A 22,695-nucleotide genomic window follows, 5' to 3' on the forward strand; every position below is an offset into this window, starting at 1 on the left:
GATCAGATCAATCACATACATGGTACAACCATGTTAAAAGAGATGGAACTCGGATGAATAAAATAGACGTCTGGACTAGGTAAAGTGGTTTCAACTATCTGTATTTTTAATTCCTCCTGGTATAAATAAAATGATCCTATAAATACAAACACAATAAAACTCATAGTTTGTTGGGTTAGTGCAAGGCTGTGTCTGTGGAAGCGAAATACAACTAGGTTCATCACTTTCTACAGTTCCTTCAAGCATTTGTGTACCTTTAAAAGTTATCTTTCGGCCTCTGTATTGGTTTGGATATCTGATAAAAGAATATTCTGGAGGACGATGTTAATAAAATCGTCCAAGTTTATTCGTATAGGAAATTTTATATCACCTCATCCGCACAGCACGCATCATTTACTACAGTACCTCTGGAAGGACTGGGAAAGAAAATGTGTTCATTACTTACCCCATGTAGGACCATAACTTGATTCTAAAATATTTATTTTGTTACCACAAGGTCCTCTCTCTTTAAGAAATGAAACAATTTTACTGAAATGGGGCATATATTTATTGAATATTGACACTAAGTCCGGCGTTGATTATTTGAGTAATTTATATATCGCAGTTAAAATTATGTGCACATGACCAAAGTTCCCCAGTTAAGCGTTTCTTTCGCTATGTTAAAAGTTGTGGTTCGTCACAATGGATACCCTAATGAATTGGAGATTTTTTCAAGAATTTTTCTTCATTTAGCGTTGGACTAAAGCATTTGAAAGGACAATGTATTGAACGAAAAATGTCCAAAATATTCGCCTAGGATGAATCAAGAGTCATGGTGTTTGGTATGGACTAGAACTACTTGTTTCGGAGCTAGAGCGAAACGCAATCTATATTCATTGACCTATTAACAATTCAGTCTAGCAGTCTACGATTATCAACAACTTAGATAATTACGATAAATTATTTAAACATAAATAAAATATTATGATAAAGCAGAAGCCCTTTTTTTTGCTAATGGCTTAACGTCGCACTAACACATCGAAATATTTCAGGGACGCAGGATGGGAAACGGCTAGGATTGAGAAGTTAGTGGAAGTGATCTTAATTAAGATACAACCCTAGCATTCGTCAAGTGCGAAATGGATAAACCGCAGAAAACTATCTCCAGGACTGCCGACGGTGGAATTTGAACCCACCATTTTCCGAATGCAAGCTCACAGAAACTTGACCTAACCACGCGGCCAACTCGTTCTGTACAGAAGCCCATGGGTTTTTAATCAAACGTGAGAAATTCGATTTTATTTCGTTGGTTGCAATGTCTTTCAGGTCAAAATCCGTAGATATGACAGAAAATAAAACGTACTTTCGCAACGCCTATGATAAATTAAAACAATATATGCCTTTAGAAATTATCTCAATAATTTTGAACGTGGATTTTCGTGTGAAATGTATCCTAACCTTTAATGATCGCCTTGGAAACAACTAGAAATCTGGACGAAGAATTGTAAACGTCAAAAAGTGTACAATAGTTTTTTATTATAAAGTATTAATATTTCCCATAGAAATAAGTTCCTGGGAATCTCCAACCAGTAATAAACAAGTTTGAGTTTCTACCCATGTATGAGATCTTGAGATAGAGTTATATAGCGAGGATTTTATCAAAAGGTTGTCATGGCCAATATAATATTGATTTGCTGGCGTTCTACCAACAACAAATAGTTGTTAAGCAAGTTTAAAATGAACTGAAACCGTCATATGTCAAAATCGAATACATATTCGTGCTTTCCAGAGGCTGGTAATTTTATGGCATATTCATGACATGATTAATAAGTTTACAACTATATTTCTGAATTTCCACAATGCTTCTGTAGTGAAATTATTACTATCCTCAATGCAAAGGAAGTTCCATGATAACAAACCAAGTTTCTGATCAACATAAAATAATATGAACATATCTAGAATACGGATGTAGGACTAAGCTTTCGAATTATTAAATTTTCAATTAACCGTTTCCTCTTTGATTTCAATTGTGAATATTTTCATGGAGACAGCAGATCAGTATTTTTGATACTGTACCTCGTTGTTGGATGTTTTAAGCTGGAAGCAGTTTTGTAGCAGTCTAATACCTAGTCAATAGGGAAGACAGCATGTGGGATTACCTGCACCATTTTTAGACAATATACGAGAGGAATGCTTCTTTATGCATGTCTTGACTTAACTTCCCCTTATGTCGAGGCGACGAAATGTGAGAAACGGATACAACATTAAGGTGGACTTCAAAGTTCAGTACGATGTAAGTGGATTTTTGGAGTGAGGTGTGACTAAAATTGTGACCAAGACGCTTCACTTTCTATATACATCCTTGTCATTCAGGTGAGTGATTTTGATGTACGTTAAACTTGAAAGTAGTATGTCATTATCTAGAATTTTTTATTTACACGTTGCTTTACGTAGTACAATATTTTAAATAGCAGTATAGAATGTTTTTTTCTCCAAGATGATATAAATTGCAACGATATCCGTTAAGTTCAAGCTTAGTAATGCCTCATTGTGAGCGCTTGGATTGACGAGAGGGTCATTTTACCATCAAATATATATTATCCATAATTTTTCTCGTGTTGCAGCTTATTTTGAAAACTGTATGTGAAAGGAACCCTCTTTTATCCTTGTGAGAAGCATTGCATGAACGATTGTATTGTCTTGTCCGAGGAAACACACAACTTTTTTGGTAATAGGAACTCCTTGTCCGTTCCTAATAACAAGGTTAATTTAACAGTGAATTACTTACACTCACTTCTGTCGTGGGAACAAATCAACACCTGACATACTTCTGCTAAAATGTTTTCATTCCTCCCCTGAAGGTGGAGGCGGACCTCTTAGACGGTGACGCCGTATCTCAGGCCGGGAGATTTGTTACGGTGAAGGAGATGCTCGGAGAAGGCGAGGGGTTTGGTGGCCGTGGCCTATACTAGGAACTGTCCTGGCATTCGCCTTAATGCAGGAGAATGGAAAACCACGGAAAACCATTCTCAGGACAGCCGACGGTTGGGACCAGCCGTAAGGTCCAGCCCTGTCCCGTCTCCCGAATGTAGAGACGTAGAGCCACGGTAGAGCCGTAGCCACCCCTGCTCTGCTTGGTTCGCCTGTCAGAGTGCAGAGCTGTTGGACCTCGGACCAGCCGTGGCCACCTAGGGGTCGAGACCCACTCTGCATCTACCGATGCACCTGACATTCGTCTCCCTGTCTTTCAAGTATCCAAATTTGTAATTCATATGATTACGAACGGGGACCAAGTGTCACTGTTTACCTTCCGATTAAATCATTAAGTAAGAAAATTAAACTGCGAGATTTGAAAGATTGTGCTACAGCATACATGGTTCTTTTAAGACCGAAATACAAGAATATGCGGAAATTTCCAGGCTTCGGTGGTGATGTGTTCCCCCGACCAATCGTTCCTCTGCATCAATGCTACGCATTACATCCGATGCATGGACATGGAGTTAGCCAGAGAGGCAAGTAAACAACTGGTGGTGAAGTGCGGACCAAGATTGTGTTGTCATGTAGGAGGACTCATACCCTGTTCAAGCAAGTGTCCTCGATATCATCTGACAGAAATCCCACTGAAGAAAATGCTGCGAAGAGTGCGTTACAAACACGCATGGAAATCGCGAACTAATAAGAAAATAGTCTATAAATCATATATAGTGAATGGATTCGTCAAGAAACGTGATAACGAAGACTACGATTATGAAACAGCCAACAATTGTGGGTGGCGGCCATCTTACAGGACTCACTGTCCCGCATTGGGAATTCCGTTACGAAAACCTGTACTATCAACAATAACAAATAACAAAACGGGAGAGGAGACTAAAGCAGGCAACCAAATCAATGGTACGCAGTTCACTCCAGTTCCTTATTCCCATTACACTTATATCACTCTTACTCCAGAAGTTGCTGGATCCTCAACCTCAACATCGGAAATAAAATACACCGCTTCAAAAAGAGGTGTAGAAGAAAGTTCTATAATGTCTAAAATATCGAAACCCATTTCACTGGTTGCAGAAATAAACACCCAACATATGGAAATCACATCTCCCTCATTACTTGTATCGACAAATATCGATTCAACAGGCTCAAAAGTACAATCGGAAAATATTGAAATTTTAAATTCGCCATCTCCTGAAAAGTCACAGATTGGTTCCACAGTTTTACAATTATTCATTACAAACGGTAAAAGTTCTTCTGGGTTGTCAAAAACATCGATCTACTCAGCTGATTCAAAATTACACTGTACAAGTACTGGGAGTTTGCCTTCTTCAATACCCGGAACATCAGGAACCAGATCAACAGGTACAGAACTAGACTCTCTAAATGCAGAAAGTTCTTCTTCAGTACGCGGAACAAGGAAAATCAGATCAACAGTTCCACAAATACTTTCATTAATTGTAGGAAGTTATCCTTCTCCAGTACCTGAAACATCAAAAACCAGGCCAATAGGAACAGAACTGGACTCGGTGATTGCAGAAAGTTCTCCTTCTTCAGAAATTTCAACAACAATGAGATTAACAATTCCAGAACTACACTCTGTAATTACTCACAGTTTTATCTCTTCAATGCCTGCAATTTCAACAATAAGATCAAGAGTTCCAGAAATACATTCTGTAATTACAGAAAGTTCTCCTCCTTCAACAACCATTTCAACAATGTCAGGAATTCCTCTTAGCAGTTCACTTTTCTTAGCACACACAATAACAACAATCAGATCAACACACACTGGAACGTTTGAAAGTTCTACTTCCAAAGTATCTTCAACATCAACAATTGGGCGAAAAGTTTCAGAAACAAGCATGTTACATTTTGAAAGACCTTCCTCCGCAATATCTGAAACAACAACGATTTGTTCAACAGAATTAGAAATAAATTCTTCAGAATATGGATTATTTTCATCTTCAACATATGAGAAGTCATTCGATTCTGAATATGAGATGTCACTTCCTCCATTACATGTTCCGTCGAGCTCAGATGAACATTACATAAAAGAAGAGAGATCATCTTTCTCGCAGTATGAAATAGCAAGAATCACTCCAACTGTCCCAACCGAGGGTTTAAGTTCTCCATTATATGAAATACCAAAAATTACCTCTTCTGGGTCAGTAGTACAGAGCATAGAATTTGGAGAGTCAGCCTCCTCAGCAAATGATATGTCTACAACAGACTTTCCGTTGAAAACTACTAAAGAAGAACTTGGTTCATTGACCTCTAAGTTATCAGATATGTCCGTTTCACATAAAGGTGAATTGGGCGCACCGTATAAGGAGGAAAATATGCCATCAAGATGGCGCGAGGAAATAGTTTCAACAGAAGACTGGCTGACCACACCGTATTTTGACATAATTATCCCCAGTAGAAATTTCATTTGTAAGGAAGTTGGTAATTTCCGGTATCAGCTCAGCTGCACAAAATACATTCATTGTTCTCTGCATCACAGATTTCTAAGATATGAGCTAATGGAATGCCCCGACGGTTATGAGTTTGACAGTCGCATAAATAAATGCGTAATATCTGGACATAGCGACTGTAAACCCAGTATGCTGACAGCAGATGACATCATAGAGATGTTGGGAGGAGGTGTTGACAAAGAAGATAAAGAGGAGGCAAGTATCAATTTAACATAATGCAACAATTACCAAATATTTATTGTACAGTATATTCGTATTGGCATCCGTCTCAAGAAAGCCGCTTTATCCTCTGTGTGTCTTCCCCTTGATGCGAACTAAACAACAGGAAGTTTGCGATCTCATCTCACAGTATCGATACGTGTATTTGTAGACATCACCACTCCTACACTCAATCATTTTGTTCTGTGTAGCCTTTGTCTAAATTCAATGGTTTTTATTGAAAGCCTTCATCACATTTTCAGGGATATTTTCATTTTGATATCTCCTTTGTTGATTTTTGAAACAGCGACGCTTCTTTTAGTTTGCAGGATTTTTCAGTGAAGAAATATAAGAAGACCCATAGGATATTAATTAATATTTCCCGATAATCGATCTACGAGAAAATACGTAATGCGGAATAGGGCCTACATCCTGGGAAACAAGTAACATAGAGCACGGGGTTTGTTATTCCTTTATGCCATTTGACTCTCTCATCTTTTAGAACCATTTTTTAATTCTCTCTGTTTTATAAGAAGGAGGAAGTTATTTGGGGTCCACAAAAAGTCAGATCATGATAAGCATTAATTTTCTATTTGTGAAACAAGCGTATTTTAATGCTTCTTTTACGTTATCATCGTAATTCTTCAGCTATTACCTAACCAAGACAAGGGTACAATTTACGTCACTACACAGAAAAATGGAATAATTTTTATAAGCTCTTGACAAATTTGCACACGTACTTTGTCACACTGAATACGCTTGCTCCTTTTTTAATTAAAGCTAGAAATAATTTAAATATTGTTTACTTGAATGGACGATTAATACACAACCTTTTTTAGAAATGTGCTAAAATATACTAAGAGAACTTGAAAGGTAGTCGTCTTCAACCATTCATTCAATGAATATGTCACCTTTATTGCCTTACTTTCTTTGAAATCCTCATCTAGAATTTGTTATTTGAATTTAAACACCTGCATCTAATATTCTCATTCTTATTCTCCTCAACCCCAAGTTTGATGAGTAACACGTATGTCTTCCAAGCGTTTCCATTGTTTCACCAGCAGTTTCAAGTGACAATATGTGCGCTTGCCTTTAATGTTATGTATAAATTGCACTCTAGGTCTTCCTTTAGACCTCCTGCCTTCCATTTTTCCTTCAAACAGGGTTGTGCACCAGTCAGAATGACGAAGAAAGTGGCAAACGAAGCTATTTCTTCTTTTGTACAAGGTTTCAACCAAGGTGCCTGTCTCATTTGCTCCTTTGAAAACGTTCTCGTGTGTGATTCTATCAGTCCAAGGTATTCTTAATAGTCGACGCCAGCACTACATCTCCAGTGCTTTGAGTTTCATGTTCGCAGCGCCCATGTTTCTGAGCCATAGCTTACAACCCTCCATACACTTTTTTTCACGAAGTGTTTTCGTTCCTCCATGTAGATTGTCTTAGATGTTAGTAGAGATTTATTGTTTGAGAAAGCTCCCTTTGCGTGTGCAATCCGGGCGTTTACTTCTCTCGTACATTTTCGGTTACATGTTATCAGACTTCCTATAGCTCATTCCACGTTAAGAAAACAGTACTGCTCTTATGAAAACAGGGTTGCCATATCGAACGGCTATCCTCAACACCATCACGGGAAAACGGTGACACAAAAATTTGTGAAATTCAGTATTTAAGTTCAAGACAAAACGCGGAATAAACTAAGCTTTATTTTTTCATGAACTAAAGGGGACGGTGTTTATAGGGGATATTTTTCGACTGTAAAGAATCAGAGTTAAACTACGGCACATAAAAATCTCAGCATTAAAGTGTAAGGCAAATTGGGGGTGAAAATAGACAAATAATTTGTATGGGCTCGAGGGGTGCAGGATGCATTTAATTGCATTTCATAAACTTCTCCAGGCAATGACGGCTAGAAAACAGATGCAACAAATAAATACTGTAGATGACTGTACAGAAGATCACAGTATTTCTGATAAAGAAAGAAATCACACAGGTAGGCTTATCGCATAACTCTTACTCAACACAAGACAATTACGCACTGATTTAAAGCCTAAAACACACATGCAAGAAATAAATACTGTAGATGACTTCACTGCAGAAGAGAACTGCCGCGATTCACACAGTGAGGGACTGCACGAGGCTTGTGCCAGAGTAACACAGAAGAAGGAAAATGAAGGAACGCAATGAAGCGATGGCTGTTGCCGGTATTGTACTTCCTCCCTACAAATGTATTTATGAAAAAGAAAATGTTATATAGTTATTCTAATAACTCAGAGCAAAAATGCCTCGTCCTTTTCATTTATCTTTCATAATGCATTACAAAGTACAGTATAATATCCCTTAATCACGAGGAATTATGGATGTCTAAGAGAAGGTGTGTTCACTCCTGAAGGTCCATAAGAGCAATACTGTTTTCTTGACGTGGAATGAGCTATAGGTATTTGAATTCCTTTACTTGATCTAGTTTTTCTCCATCTATCAGCATATTTGCAATTTGGTAATTATCTCATTATCTTGGTTCTTCTTTTTGTTTATCCTCATGCCACACCTTTCTTTTAGCAATTCATTCATGTGATTTAGTGCCTTTTCCATATTGTTTCATTTTCAGTTAGTAGTATTATATCATCTTTAAATCGTATGGTATTGTACAGTTTACCATTAAAATGCATACCATGATTGTTGGTGGCTTCTTCTATACAGATGTAAAACAATAATTGTGATAATCCACTCCCATGTCTTACGCCTTATCCAATTTTAGCTTCAACACTTTGTTTGTCTACCAATGCTGTCTGGTTCTTGTAAAGGTGGTAGAGTATTATTCTGTCCCTGAAGTCTATTTTCAGCTTTCTTAGGATGTCAAACAGCACATTCCAGAGTATGTTATCAAATTATTTCTCTATATTAATGAAAGAAATGGCCATTTTTCGATATTGACGCTGAGACTAAGAATGACTTCGCGTGTGCCTCTTCCCTTCTTAAATTCAAACTGTTCTTCTGAAATTATCAGCATCTATCGTCCTCTCTATCCAGTGGTAGATAATTCGATTTATGATTTTAGAGGCTTGGGAGAAGCGCCTCAGGATAGTTTGCTTAAAATCTTTTGGAATTCCTCCTGTTATGTATATTTCATTTATAAGCTCGTATAGATTGTCTTTAGCTTTGTCTCCTAGGACCTGTAAGATATCTGCAGGAATTTTATTTGATCCTGAAGCCTTTCTCTGTCTTAATCTCTTGAATTCCACTTCAAATTCTTTTCTGAGTATTGATGGCCCTAGCACATCAACTTCCACTTGGTCCTCACTTTCCAGGACACCTGAATCAATAATTCCTTGGTAGAGTTCTGTGTACTCAGTCGAACGTAGCACTACTTCATTTTATTCAATTGGGGCTTGGCCATTCTTACTCCGTATGATGCTCAACATTTTCTTTCTTGCTCCAAATTGTTTTCGTATCTCGGCGTATGCTCTCTCACTATTACCTCTAATCATATTTTCGTCTATGTCTTTGAACTTCATTTCGTACATTTCTTCTCTTATTCTCCTTGCTTCTCTGTTTATCTTATTTCGTAATCTTGCACATTCTTCCTGGTTTCCTCTCGCTTTGCACTTCCTACGTTCTTCCATTAACTCCAGTGTATCTCTAGTGATCCGAAGCTTGTACACTGCCTTTTCCAGTCTTACAAAACATGCATCAGCTATTTGAGGGTTTTTTTTTTTTTTTTTTTGGTAGTGTCCATTTTCTCCTGTACATTATTTCCTGACATCTTCTTGCGGTCAATTTCTTTCATCAGTTTTTCTCTGAACTCATTTAAAGCTTGCTCGTCACCTTTGACCCTACTGATATTGTTTTATAACCTTTCTTCTAAAACGCAGTTGGCTCTTCATCAGTATCAGTTTGTTGTCCGTGTCCACATCTGCACCTGGAGAGCTCTTCTGGCGGTCTTCTAACATGATATAATCTATCTGGTATCTGTCACCACTACCAGGCATGATCTAGGTGTGTCTTCTTCTTTTTCGTTGTTCAAAGCATGTATTTGCAATCACAAACATATGACATGTGCAGAATTCAATTAGCCTGTCACCTCTTCCATGCCTGTTTCTAAGGCCATACTTTCCCACACAGTTGCCGATTCTGCCCCCACCGACTAAAACATTCCAGTCGCCCCTGATGATTAGGTTATCATCACCTTTAACTTTCAGTAATACTTCCTCCAGCTGTTCATATACTATTTCAGTGTGCCCAGATGTGGGCATGTTAGTCTGGATTAATACTATATCCTTAGGCTCTGTCTTCAGTGTTATCTTGTTCATTCTTTCGCTAAATCCCCATATGCTTTGGACTTGATATGCCAGTTTCTGTTTTAATACGAAAGCAACACCTCCCGTTCTTTTTACATCCTCTGAGTAAAGAATTCTGTAGTCACCACTCCAGAAAAATCCACTCGTTGACCATCTCATTTTACTTAGTCCTAGAGCATCAATCGCAAGCCTATACACTTCCTTCTTCACATTTTCCAGTTTATTCATTCTCAGAATGATTTGATATACTGTTCTATAATCTACCATTCTAATCTGTACCATTCCTTCCATCTCTACGTAGTAATCGCAGCCTGCATGATTGTACAGTATTGTAATCTGTTTCTTTAAATTAATACCTTGACCGATCACTCTCTCTCCTTTCTCCCTTCCTAACGAAATTTATTTCAGAACGAAGTGAGCGAGCCATGGCTGTCTCAGGATGTGCCTTATTCTGGCCAAATTTCCTAACAAAATCACGCAGTATCTCTTCATTTATGATTATATCTACTCGTCTCGCCTGCAAATATCCTGAAGTAAACTGCATTTCTAAGGCTTACATTCCTTTTTATACCACTTATTGTCCGTTTTTCACCATAATATAGTGCCACGCGCCGAACAGTACCTAGTTTTCAGAAATATCTCTGTACTATGTACAGTCACTCAAAAAAATGAATGAGCACATGGTATTGTATATTTCATCAGCCTTAACTGTAATTTATTATCGAAATATAATACACCTCTCATGTAGATTTAAACCCTGTTGATATCCACAATAAACATTATACCTACAAGCTCAAGTGTTTCTGAGGAAAGTGTACCTGCGAGAAACTTTACGATACATGCACTCATTCTATTTTGAGTGACTGAACCTGTACATCTACGTTTGAAGTTAACAAGCCTCTTCCCTTGCTCAGATTAGTTTTCCTTGCTCCTACCACGACTGGTTACTTTCCTGATTTCAATGGACTACATTCCAATACTTTTGTTTTCTATTGACTTACTATCTGATGAATCCGTGCTTCGCTACGGGATTCTCAGTAAGACTGTTTTTGTGATTTTCCTACAAAAATGCCAGTACGAATGTAGCGATTAAAAGCAATGTTATCATAAAATGCTCGATCAAGTGAAAAACCGCACGTTTTCTCCCTTTTAACGAACAGTACTACGGTGCCGATCTAACAGTTCGAAGTTCCAGTGCTGAAATGACCAGGCCGCAGACAGCCGTGAACTCTCGTCTGCCATTATTCCGATAAATATGCACACAGTTCATCCCGAGCAGCGCCTCAGAGTGCTCGAACGCTATGATGAACCAGTGCTTTACGTACCAGTAGTTTCAGAAAATTTCTGAACCAAAGGAATGGCATCCTAAAGAAGAAAGGTATCTAACTCCTCAGCTACTTCCCGCCAACATTCAGGCAGGCTGTTATACTCGGTATCCGGGACACAGTGGGTTCGAACCCCACTGTCGGCAGCCCTGAAGATAGTTTTCCTTCGTTTCCCATTTTTAGACCAGGCATATGCTGGGGCTGTACCTTAATTAAGGCCACGGCCGCTTCCTTCCCACTCCTAATCCTTTCCTATCCCATCGTCGCCATAAGACCTATCTGTGTTGGTGCGACTTAAAGCAAATTTAAAAAAATGGGAAACTAGAAAAAACCATCTTCAATGCCGGCCTTATATAATACCGGTACCTTGGCTCTCCAAAAACCGAAACATTTGTTAGTGGTACGCAAAATCAACAACATTACCATTTAGTATACATTAACACATTTTTGAACCTGTGTTATTGATATATGTGTGAAACTCAGATTAATTAATCGTAGCTTCTTATTCTTCTTCACGTCCCATATACTCAATAGACAATGGCTGAAATTTTAGGTTTACACAAGATGGTTCTCGTGATTTCCATGCTATTTTGAATGAGGTCTCAGTTCTTACTTCGCCTGCAATTTGATGTTTATAATTCGTTTGCTTTAATCATTTATATGAAAGTCCTCATTACAGTATTAGAACAATAACTCACTGAGATTCACATATCAAACATATTTTCAACATCCTACGACAAAATGTATATTATCATTGGTCTGTTGGAGCAACAGAATTACTATTGTTTCCGGGGTTTGTGGATGGAACCTCGTTTCGAGTCTAAATTTCACATGAAGGCAGACACCTTTCTTGTCAGTTTTTATCTGTAACTACAGAGAGGGACCCTAAAGGAACTCATACTCTCAGGGAGTTTGAATGCCGGTAGGAGGAGACAGGTAAGTTCATCTTCCATCAAAATCTCATCTAATGTGAATAATTTGCGTTGGCTTGTATACTTAAATTGAATGTTAGTGCATTTCCTTTTAGTAGCCTCTTAGCTGTATATCGAGCTAGTCTTTCAATATTCTGCTGCTAATAGTCACGGGTTGCATCTTTGTATATAAGAGATCGGAAGAATGTCCAGCATTTTCAAATGCATTTGCTGGTAGGTCAGGCATGAGATTCTCTTCTTCTCCTTCTTCTTCTTTTCCTCGCGTTTTCTAGCTGGTGCAGGTTCCGCCGCTCTTCGGATTGAGGAACGCCATTTTTAGCGATCAGACGCAACGTTCGGTGTCAGCTGAGCTCTCTGCAGCTACGGTGTCTTACCATCGTTGTCTCGGCCTCCTACGTGGTCTCTTACCACCGACAGTGAAGTTGTATGCTTCATGAGCTTCGATACCATTTGTCGCTCACACGATATGGCCGTACAATCTCAGACGCACTTCTCGCATTTTTTTCCTTGAATGGGAACAACTCCCATTCTCTGCCTGATCGTATCGTTGGTTATGTGATCAACGTTACATGCGCATCTCCATGGTATGCAGAGGGCGTTCGGCGCTTTCGGTGACTGGCCAGCTCTCGGCCCCATCAAACACCGCTGGACGAACTACTGCGGTACACCTTTGATTAATGGTGACCTGTCACGTGTCTATCGCACCCTAGCCCGCACTTTCTGATCAGTGTCACCGTTACTTTCCAGGCGGGATCTTAAATACTGGTAACGGTTCGTTTTCACTAGGTCTTGACCATTGATTGTGACGGCGGATGTGGTCGGGTTAGTTTCTAGATACTCGATCTTCTTCATTTAGATGCAGGCAATTTTGGCTTAGGCGTTCACTCCACGTTTGAACACATCCCTGCGGTTCCTCTTTGGTTGTAGCTGCAAGCAGGACGTCGTTGGCATACAGTACGGTCCAAGGAATACAGGCATGTACTGTAGGTCACGTGAGATGGTATCCATGACAAGTATGCAGAGCAGCGGTGACAACGCTGATCCCTGATGTACTCCTCTTCTCACAGGGAAGCTCCCAGAGAGACCAGTAGCGCACCTTGTATACTCATAAAGCATCCGGACATAGTCGATATTCAACTCGCAGTGCGTACCAGATGAGCTGATGCGGTACACGATCAAACTCTTTCTCTAGGGCGAGGAATGCCAGATTAAATGCCTTATTCTTAACTCGACATTTCTCCAGAAGCATACGTGCCGCGAAGATTGCATTAGATGTGCTTACTCCCACACTGGTTGATGCTTAGAGTGACGATGTCACGCGTTTTCTGGAACCTGCAAGTGATGCTCTTCACTGTATCTCTCAGTCTCTCTAGTATTTTACTAATTTCCTTAAATGTTTTCCCCTTGCGATACAACCACATTGCTAGTTTGCGTTCTTCTGGCGTTGTTTCCTTCTGTTTACCTCCCATTGCCGCTCCACTCACTTTAACTACTCTGCAATTCTGTCGTATATCACGAAGACACTTCTCCACGACAAGCTGTTGCTCTACTGAAAGTCTCTGCTCTTTCCATAGTCCCGCGTTCAATACTTTTGTGACTCACGGGCCTATCACACTTCATCTTCTGGTAGGAAACTGGGCAAGTTGATAACGTCGTTTGTGATTCCCTATCGCCGCACAGGTATGCATGACCTCTCACCTTGTCCAGCTGTCTATCACCCGGCAGTTTGTACATTTTTCCTGTCTCTTATATGTTGTAGCTACGGCAGTTGAATACTTTTTTGGCTCATTGTATACGTATGCCAAACTCCTCGCTTTCATCTATCTCAGGGCATGCACTGTGCACGGTGCAAAAGACGACTTCGCTTGGCTGACCAGAGTGCAGACCCCCACTCCTCGATTTGGAGCAATAGCGCTCTCTCTTTCCCCATGCCTGTCTCGCTCACTCCGCCTATCTCTCTCTTCCTCACTTGCTCCGTAGCGCTCCACATCTGAGCCGAGTTGAGCCGAGCTTAGCCGAGTAGCCCAGAGACGAAGCGTTGGTCCGAGGCGAGCCGAGTGGGACCGATGCACTGTGCACAGGCACTCTGCGCCCCAGTTGGCACGCGTGAGATTTTGGGTGTTTGAGAGGCCCTGATCTATCTTATCCAACCTTCCGTGGTCAATAATTGCTGAGAGGCCATTAGAGTCCTTCACTTTCCTGTCTTCCATAACTTTACCCTTTCACTGTCCGCCATCGTAGTGTAACAGTTATTGTTATTACCTGGCGTCCTCCGCGGTCCGGGTTTGATTCCCAGTACCACCAGAAATTTAAGAACGACAGGAGGGTTAGTATGTGATTGAAATGGCGCATGCAGCTCACCCCCATTGGGGGTGTACCTAAGAAGAGCTGCACCACCACGGGATGAGAACACGAGTTTACTTTTGTCCGCCTCCGTAGCGTACCGGTTAGTGTTATCAGCTGCCGTTCTCGGAGAGCCGGGTTCGATCCCCGGTACTGCCAGAAATTTAAGAATGGCAAGAGGGCTGGTATGTGGTTGAAATTGTACATGCAGCTCACCTCCACTGCGGGTGCATTTCTGCAAGTGTCAGATCTTTATCCTCAGGGGCTCTTAACTTACGAGCGAGAACTGCTGACTACGGGACCTCTTCCTATTTATCTTCTGATTTGTAATAAGAAGGGGTGGTTGCCTAGTTGTACGGAATTTCCGCATAAACAATAATCCTACCAGCACCACCAACTTTTCTTCTGTTAGCATTGATGCTTTCACGGACCGTACTTGTAGACATGATATGGGCTTTTGGGCTTATGTCGTGTCATGAAAATAAGGACCAGGCGAGTTGGCTGTGCGGTTAGGGCCGCGCAGCTGTGAGCTTGCATTCCGGAGATAGTGGGTTCGAACCCCACTGTCAACAGCCCTAAAGATGGTTTTCCGTCGTTTCCCATTCCCATTTAAGGTCGCGGCAACTTCCTTCCCACTCCTAGGCCTTTCCTAACCCATCGTCGCCATAAGACCTATCTGTGTCGGTGAGGCGTAAAGCAGCTAGCAAAAAAAAAAAAAAAGGTGAAACCCTTTATGTTTTACAAAGAACTTTGCTCCGTGTCTTCAGAATAAAATTTCGACTGTTCACGAGGAAGAAAAGAAAACCTACAACTTGTTCCAGTCAGTGACCGGGTCAGGGATGGTATGAATGAAGCCCCCATCTTGCGGCGAGGATAGAAATTGTGCCGACTGCCGAAGCCTGTCGCACTCCTCTGGAGCAATGATGAATGACTGACAGATGAAATGGAATGATATTGGAGAGTGTTGTTGGAATGAAAGATGACAGGGAAAATCGGAGTACCCGAAGAAAAACCTGTCCGGCTCCGCTTTGTCCAGCACAAATCTCACATGGAGTGACCGGAATTTGAACCACGGAATCCAGCGGTGAGAGGCCGGCGTGCTGCCACCTCAGCCACGGATGCTACTCACGAGGAAGACTTGTACAACAATGAGCGTTTGAATATAAGAATGCATTACGGTTGTAGCTGTAGTGGTACGCTCATTCGTCACCAGGTGGCTCGCTGTATGCCGGCATAGCGCTCCAAGCGGGAGCTGGCGACAACGTTAACTACTACTACTAAAATGTTTTCATTCCTCCCGTGAAGGGGGAGGCAGGCCTCTTAGACGGTGACGCAGTCTCTCAGGCTGGGAGAGATTTGTTACAGTGAAGGAGATGCACGGAGAAGGTGAGGGGGTTGGCGGCCGTGGCCTATACTAGGAAGTGTCCCGGAATTCGCCTTAGTGCAGGGGAATGCAAAACCATGGAAAACCATTGTCAGGACAGCCGACGGTTGGGACCAGCCGTGAGGTCCAGCTCTGTCCCGTCTCCCGATTGCAGAGGGGTAGAGCCACGGTAGAGCCGTGGTCACTTATGGGCCGAGACCCACTCTGCATCTACCGACCGACTACATTAACCTCAAATTAAGATGTTCTATCATACCGAGTGTGCTTGAGAAGTAACATAGAGGACATAGACGAATCAGGGACGAATGTGGTAGAAGAAATAAATAGAAACTAGGTATTTATGTACTTACAGTATTTCTTCTATTTATTTATTTATTTATTTATGTATTTACGTTTTCTGCCACATTCGTCCCTGATTCGTCTGATGTACTCTATGTCACTTCTTACGCACACGCGGTGTGATAGAACATCTTAAATTGAGGTTAATGTTATCGTCAGCTCCCGCTTGGAGCACTGTGCCAGCATACAGCGAGCCATCTGGTGACGAACGAGCGTACCACTACAGCTCCAATGGTAATACATTTTTAAATTCAAACGATCATTACTGTAGAAGTCCTCCTCGTGAACAGTCGAGATTTTCTTCTGAAGTAGAGTTCCTTGCGAAACGTCAAGAGTTTCACCTTGTTTTGTTGACACAGCGTAAGCCCAAAAGCCCATATCATGTCTACAACTTGTCTTCTTTCATCTTGAACAGTTTGACTACGATTATTATTATTATTATTATTATTATTATTATTATTATTATTATTATTATTATTATTATTATTATTGCTGTTTGAAATGGTCGGACATGAAAGAGCTCATTATCCCATTGTCCCTTAAAACAACTACCCATCGTCTGTAGCTTTCAATGGTTTTTCCATGGTTTTCGATGTTCATACTAGGCTGTAGCTTAATTATGGACACGGTCGTTGCCTTTTTTGTTTTGTAGTTTTCATTTCGTACCCTGAAGCGGTACGGCGGGCCTCTTAGAGTGTGACGCCCACTCTCAGGTCAGGAGATGTTTAGCGGTGATTTGAGGTGAAGGTGAGAGATGAGCGTTTGAAAGGAACTGTCCCGGCATTTGCCTTAGTGAGGAGAATGGTAAACCACGGAAATCCATTTTCAGGACAGCTAACGGTGAGACCAGCCCTTCCGCCTCCCGAATGTAGAGTTTTATTTCAAGCTATAACTGTTTGGTGCGCGTTACCTTCCTATTCCTAGCCCTTTCCCATCCTAGAGTCGCCGAAAACCTATATGTGTTAGTGCGACATTAAACAAATAGCGATAGCCTCGTCTCTTACATGTTTTTATGTCACGCTTGTAAAATCTTAACACATGTTATTTACAGAAGAATGAAAAGACTAATTGAAGCTAGACTGGGAGAAGATTAGTTTGGCTTCAGAAGACATGTAGGAACACGTGAAGCAACCCTGACTTTACGACTGATCTAAGAAGATCGAATTAAGAAGGACAAGCCCACGTGCACGGCATTTGTAGATCTAGAAAAGGTATTCGATATTGTTGATTGGCCCAAACTATTTGAGATTCTGAAGGAGACCGGGATCAGATACGGAGAACAAAAGAATTATCTACAGTCTGTAGTGATACGAAACGAGGACTATTGAAAAGATGCAACAACCCAGAAAGAAGGGAGGCGAGGCTACAGTTTGTCCCATTTGTTTTCATTGTAATACAGACCAGGCGGTAAAGGAAATCAGAGAAGAATTTGGACAGGAAATCACAATCCAAGGAGAGGAAATCAAAACTCTGAGATTTGTCAATGATGTTATTTTATCTGAGTCTACAGAAGATTAGGAGACATTACAGAACGGTATAATTTAGACTTTGAGAAGGAGTACAAGATGAAAAAAAATCCAAAACAAAAGGAAAGTAGTGCAGTCGAACGAAGTCAAGTGATGCAGGACATCCCCCTGTTGGTGGGGGCGATAGAATAACACCCACGGTATCCCCTGCCTGTCGTAAGAGGTGACTGAAAGGGGCCCCAGGAGATCCTAACTTAGGAGCGTGGGTTGGTGACCATGGGCCCTTAGCGGAGTCCTGATATTGCTTCCACTTATTTGTGCCAGGCTCCTCACTTTCATCTATCCTATCCGACCTCCCTTGGTCAATACTTGTTCTTTTCCAACCCCGACGCTATTAGGTTTGCGATGGCTAGTAGGTCTTTCATTTTCACGCCCTTCGTGGCCCTTGTCTTCCTTTGGCCGATATCTTCATATTTCGAAGTGTTGGATCCCTTCCACTTTTCCTTCTGATTAGTGTTATATAGAAGATGGTTGCCCAGTTGTACTTCCTCTTATAACAATGATCACCACCACCACCTGACGCAGGACATATTAGATTGGGAAATTAATTCCTGAAGGCATTTTAGTAGGAAAATAACTAGCGATGGCGGAAGAAATGAGGACATAAAATGCAGACAAGCATAAGCAAAAAAGGCCTTCCTTAAGAAAAAATAATGCTCACTTTGAACATTGATATAGGAACTGGAAATATGTTTCTGAAGACGTTCGTCTGGAGTGTGCCATTGTATGGAAGTGGGATAAGAACTAGAGCAGAAAGAAAGACAATAGAAGCTTTTAAAATGTGGTGTTACAGAAGAATGTTGAAGATAAGATGAGTAGACTGAATCTCGAATGATCAGATACTAAATCGAATTGGCGAAAGGAAAACGATTTGATGAAATTTGACCAGAAGAAGAGATAGAATGATGGGGCACATCTTAAGACATTCATGACTTGTTCAGATATTTTTTTAAGGAAATGTATGAGGTAAGAACGGTAGGGGTAGTCCAAGGCACGAAAATGACGAGCAGATTCGAACAGAGGTAGGATGGACGTAGTAGTTACGTATTAATGAAAAGTTTAGTACAGGATAGGGTGGCGGAGGGCTGCATTAAACCCGTCTGTGGTCTGATGACGCACACTACAATACATTTTTAGTATCTGACCTTTCTGATTAATTCTTGATCTCTTTCGATTCCGACAGTATTAAGTTTGTGAGACGTTGGGGATATTTCTCCGCCACACCTCTGGATGCTTATTTTAGTTGATATAGTTGGGGACAAATCGTGACGACCTCGCCTCACACCACTACTTTCCAGCGGCAGATCGGTGTCTATTAGCGACTTATAGGATTTACTACCTCTACTACAGCCAGCGTTGCCACATCGGCTACTGCACTCTACACGAAGAAAGGGTAAATACTACATAGAGTGAGGAAGAAAGTGGTTTGGCAGCCTCTCCAAAACAAACAAGGATCACTTAGAACTCGTTAACTCAGCAGGGTGCAGGGTGTGATTGACTACTGACTTCCAGCTCGCTTCTAGGAACTGAGGCCGTCATGTTTTGTCCCCAACTTATAGCATCATTTTCTTGTAAGGGTCGGAGCTTCTTTCTCTGCTATTATTAGAGTAGAACGCAGCTCGGAAAGCGGTTTCGTTGCGCAGAGAGAGACAGAAGTATGAGGTGCGGTGATGTCAATTTGGCTACCCATAACAGCATGAATGTGTAAACATTTTTTCATCCAGTTATATCTTGAATTCCAAAGCGATGACCTATAATTTTGTGGGCTTAAAAGTTTCTTGAAAGTTCAAATTAATTTTTAACATCAAACCCCGAGAAAGTGTTGAGGTCAATTTTCGAGATATTAAAGAAGTTAAATGGAAGTTGAGAGAAATGAAGGCGAAGTGCAGAGATCATAACAGAATGAACGTGTAAACATTTTTTCTTCCAGTTATATCTTGAATTTCAAAGCGATGACCTATATTTTTCGTGGGCTTAAATGTTTCCTTGAAGTCCAAATTAATTTTTAACATCAAACCCCGCGAAGGTGTTGAGGAAAATTTTCGAGATATTAAGAAAGGTAAATGGACGGTCCAGTTTCAATGCCGTAGGATAATCGCCGTTTTTATACGTATCAAGTATTGTTGTACGCAGAACATTTTTATTGAAATCATCGAGGTCACTGGCTTCTTCCTCTAAGGGTTCTTCTCTGGCGACCTGAATACGGCATTATTTTCATTTCCGAAGCTTCTTTTATCCTCTGTACTGTTCGCAGGCCGATACCACACGCGAGTGCTGCCTTCTTTTGAAGCGTGGCAACATGGCGTTTCTCACCTTCTCCGTCTATGAACGCCTGCTGCTGCATGCTCACAAAATACAAATACACTTTAAATACTATTTCCCCTTGCCTGTCGACGGAATACTTGTCTTTTTGCTCTTCCTGGATCGACCGTACACACGCAAATAGTTCCCTAAATTCGTTGATTATGATATTTACAAATAAAACTCGAAACATTCACTCGTGACCCGCACAAACAGGCACCTCTTACTGAAATGATTCTATTGGCTCAGCGGAAAACACGTCATACTACAAAGCGCGCGAATGTTACTGCGCAACCCTCTTCAAACCACCTTCCAGGCTGCGTTCTACTCTAGTGTTAAAGACGATAATTCCATTGTTTTACCTTTACATCCATCACTACCGAAACTACCCACAGCAATGTTCCGGGTATGCAACTTTAGACCGGGCATTCCTCCATACTGACAACATTTGAAAATAGCTTACTATTTATGTACATTTTTCTGTTGTATTTTCTCTTGTATTCAAAGAAAATTATAAAATACTGTTCTGACTATCGAGATGTTTTAAAAGAGGAAATTAGCCGGTGATTTGTTTTATGCCTCAACCATAGTCCAGGGAAATGGGTGTAATGCTTCTTACAAAAGTTCACAATTCTTAGAATAAAAAAATTATATTGAATACTTGCATTGTCTGTATTTCATACTTCAATTTATGTTACAGGAATATAACTTGATTGGATGAGTATGAACGGAAGAGGAACAAATCGTGAACTTCAAATTCAGGAAGAAGTATTTCCATGAATGCAGTAACATACAGATCAAATATAAAATAACTCTGTACGTATTTACCTATCGAGTGAGATAGAGTTTCATAGTAAATTTTTAAAATAAAGGCACATATATATGATAGGTAGCGGAAATATATAATGTAAATGAAACATTCATCTTCTAAAATACAAATATTTGTAGAAAGTGCATTCTATCTTAGTATAATATCAATAAATAATTCCAACTTAAATGTCTTACGGGAAGCTGGAACCCAAAACAAAACCGAAAATGTTTCCTTCTTTATAATTCCATCCCACTCATTAGCGAAAATAGTGCATCATTTATTAAGAAACTCTTTCCAGTAATAAGTATTTAATGATTATGGAGTTATATTTAACGTTACTCCATATTTCACAGGCCCGCCTATTTGTCATGATCGTTAAGGCGTTGAAGTCTAAACGGTCTGACACGTGGTTGGCCGGTTCGAGTCCCGTTGGTCGAAAAACTTTTCACCATCAGAATGTTGGCCGGCAGCGTAGGGGTGGTGGTGGTGATATACAATTTGTAATCACTAGATTGCGTGCCAAAAGCCTGCATTAAATTCCAGACCTCTCCGCAGTGCTCATATGGAGTGAGAGCATATGACGCTGTTGATGGTGATTCATCCGTCGATGGGGACGTTAAGTCTTGAGCAGACCCCTTGGTGCTATTCGACAGGAGTAGGCTATGTGCCGGCACCGGCTTTCACCCTCTCCCTTCCTACTCTCATATATCACGTCATTCATTTCATCTCATTAACTCCTCTAATGAGGCTGACGTCAGGAAGGGCATCCGGTCATAAAAACCCGCCACGACAGATTCATCCCACCTCATACCCGACCCCGTAGAGAAACGGTACAAGGGTTGGACAAACAAAACTCCATTTTTCACAAGCTTCTCTTGAAACCTCCGCATTTCCAATTCTAAATAACAAGGAAAGGTAGTGGTTTCCACTAATTTGGATAAACAGTTTCATTCAGAGGTGGAACCAGGGAGAGGCTAGCTTTAAAAAGTTTACAAACTATTTTTGTTTAATAAAATTAAACCTAACAGCATAGCGTATTATGCTCCGGATTTATTTTATTTATTAAGCTTTCTTTCTTTATTAAATGTTCACCAAATCTGTTATTTAGCTTAGTTATTTTTTATTTTATAATATAGTACTATATTTTCTTTTATGTATGTGTCATCCGGTAATTTACAAGGTTAGGTGTAAGAGAGGGACACGAGCCCTAACTTAGCTAAGGTCAAAAATAAATAAATAAATAAATAAATAAATAAATAAATAAATAAATAAATAAATAAATAAATAAAATAAATAAATAAATAAATAAATAAATAAATAAATAAATAAATAAATAAATAAATAAATAAATAAATAAATAAGCATGTCAGCTTCCACAACAACAGTGGATTATAAATCCGAATATCAGGTACCAAAACTTGAGAGAATTATCAACACGATAACATACAAGGAATGAGAATTACAGCTCTGAACAGGTACACTATCTCATAAGAACATGTTTGCTCCACTCACTTAATATCCTAGGAGTCTGAGCTAAAAAGTAAATTCAGTCCAGCCTCTCAGAGGCATAAATTCTTACATCACAAGTTTAACCTTGCAATTCTTATACAATCACTTGGCCCTGGTTTGGGTTCATCGTCTGCTCAACAGTTTTATAATTCACGTGTTCCAAAAGGAACTTTAAACCAAAATCTATTGTTCGATAAAACAGGAGCGTAATTGCCCATACTACTGGCCTTAATATGAAAAAGAAAAGGTTGATTAAGATCGACCTAAAACAAAATGTAATGTAAGAGGCGAAAA

The 22,695-nt window shown here is 40.2% G+C and overlaps 1 protein-coding gene across 2 annotated transcripts in view; it reads left to right on the forward strand.

Annotated features, from left to right (window-relative positions):
* Nucleotides 1-21,031, forward strand: part of LOC136858588 (uncharacterized) — a 187,184-nt gene extending 166,153 nt beyond the window's left edge. For both annotated transcript variants that reach the window (XR_010858651.2, XM_067138261.2), the window contains one exon: nt 20,782-21,031. Coding sequence is in view for 1 of the 2 variants with exons in the window: in XM_067138261.2 (XP_066994362.2) it covers nt 20,782-20,802 (21 nt within the window). In the remaining variant the exon portion in view is untranslated. The remainder of the gene's footprint in view (nt 1-20,781) is intronic.
* The last annotated feature ends 1,664 nt before the right edge of the window (nt 21,032-22,695 follow it).

This window comes from Anabrus simplex, chromosome 1 (assembly GCF_040414725.1).
Source record: "Anabrus simplex isolate iqAnaSimp1 chromosome 1, ASM4041472v1, whole genome shotgun sequence".
Lineage (NCBI taxonomy): Eukaryota > Metazoa > Arthropoda > Insecta > Orthoptera > Tettigoniidae > Anabrus > Anabrus simplex.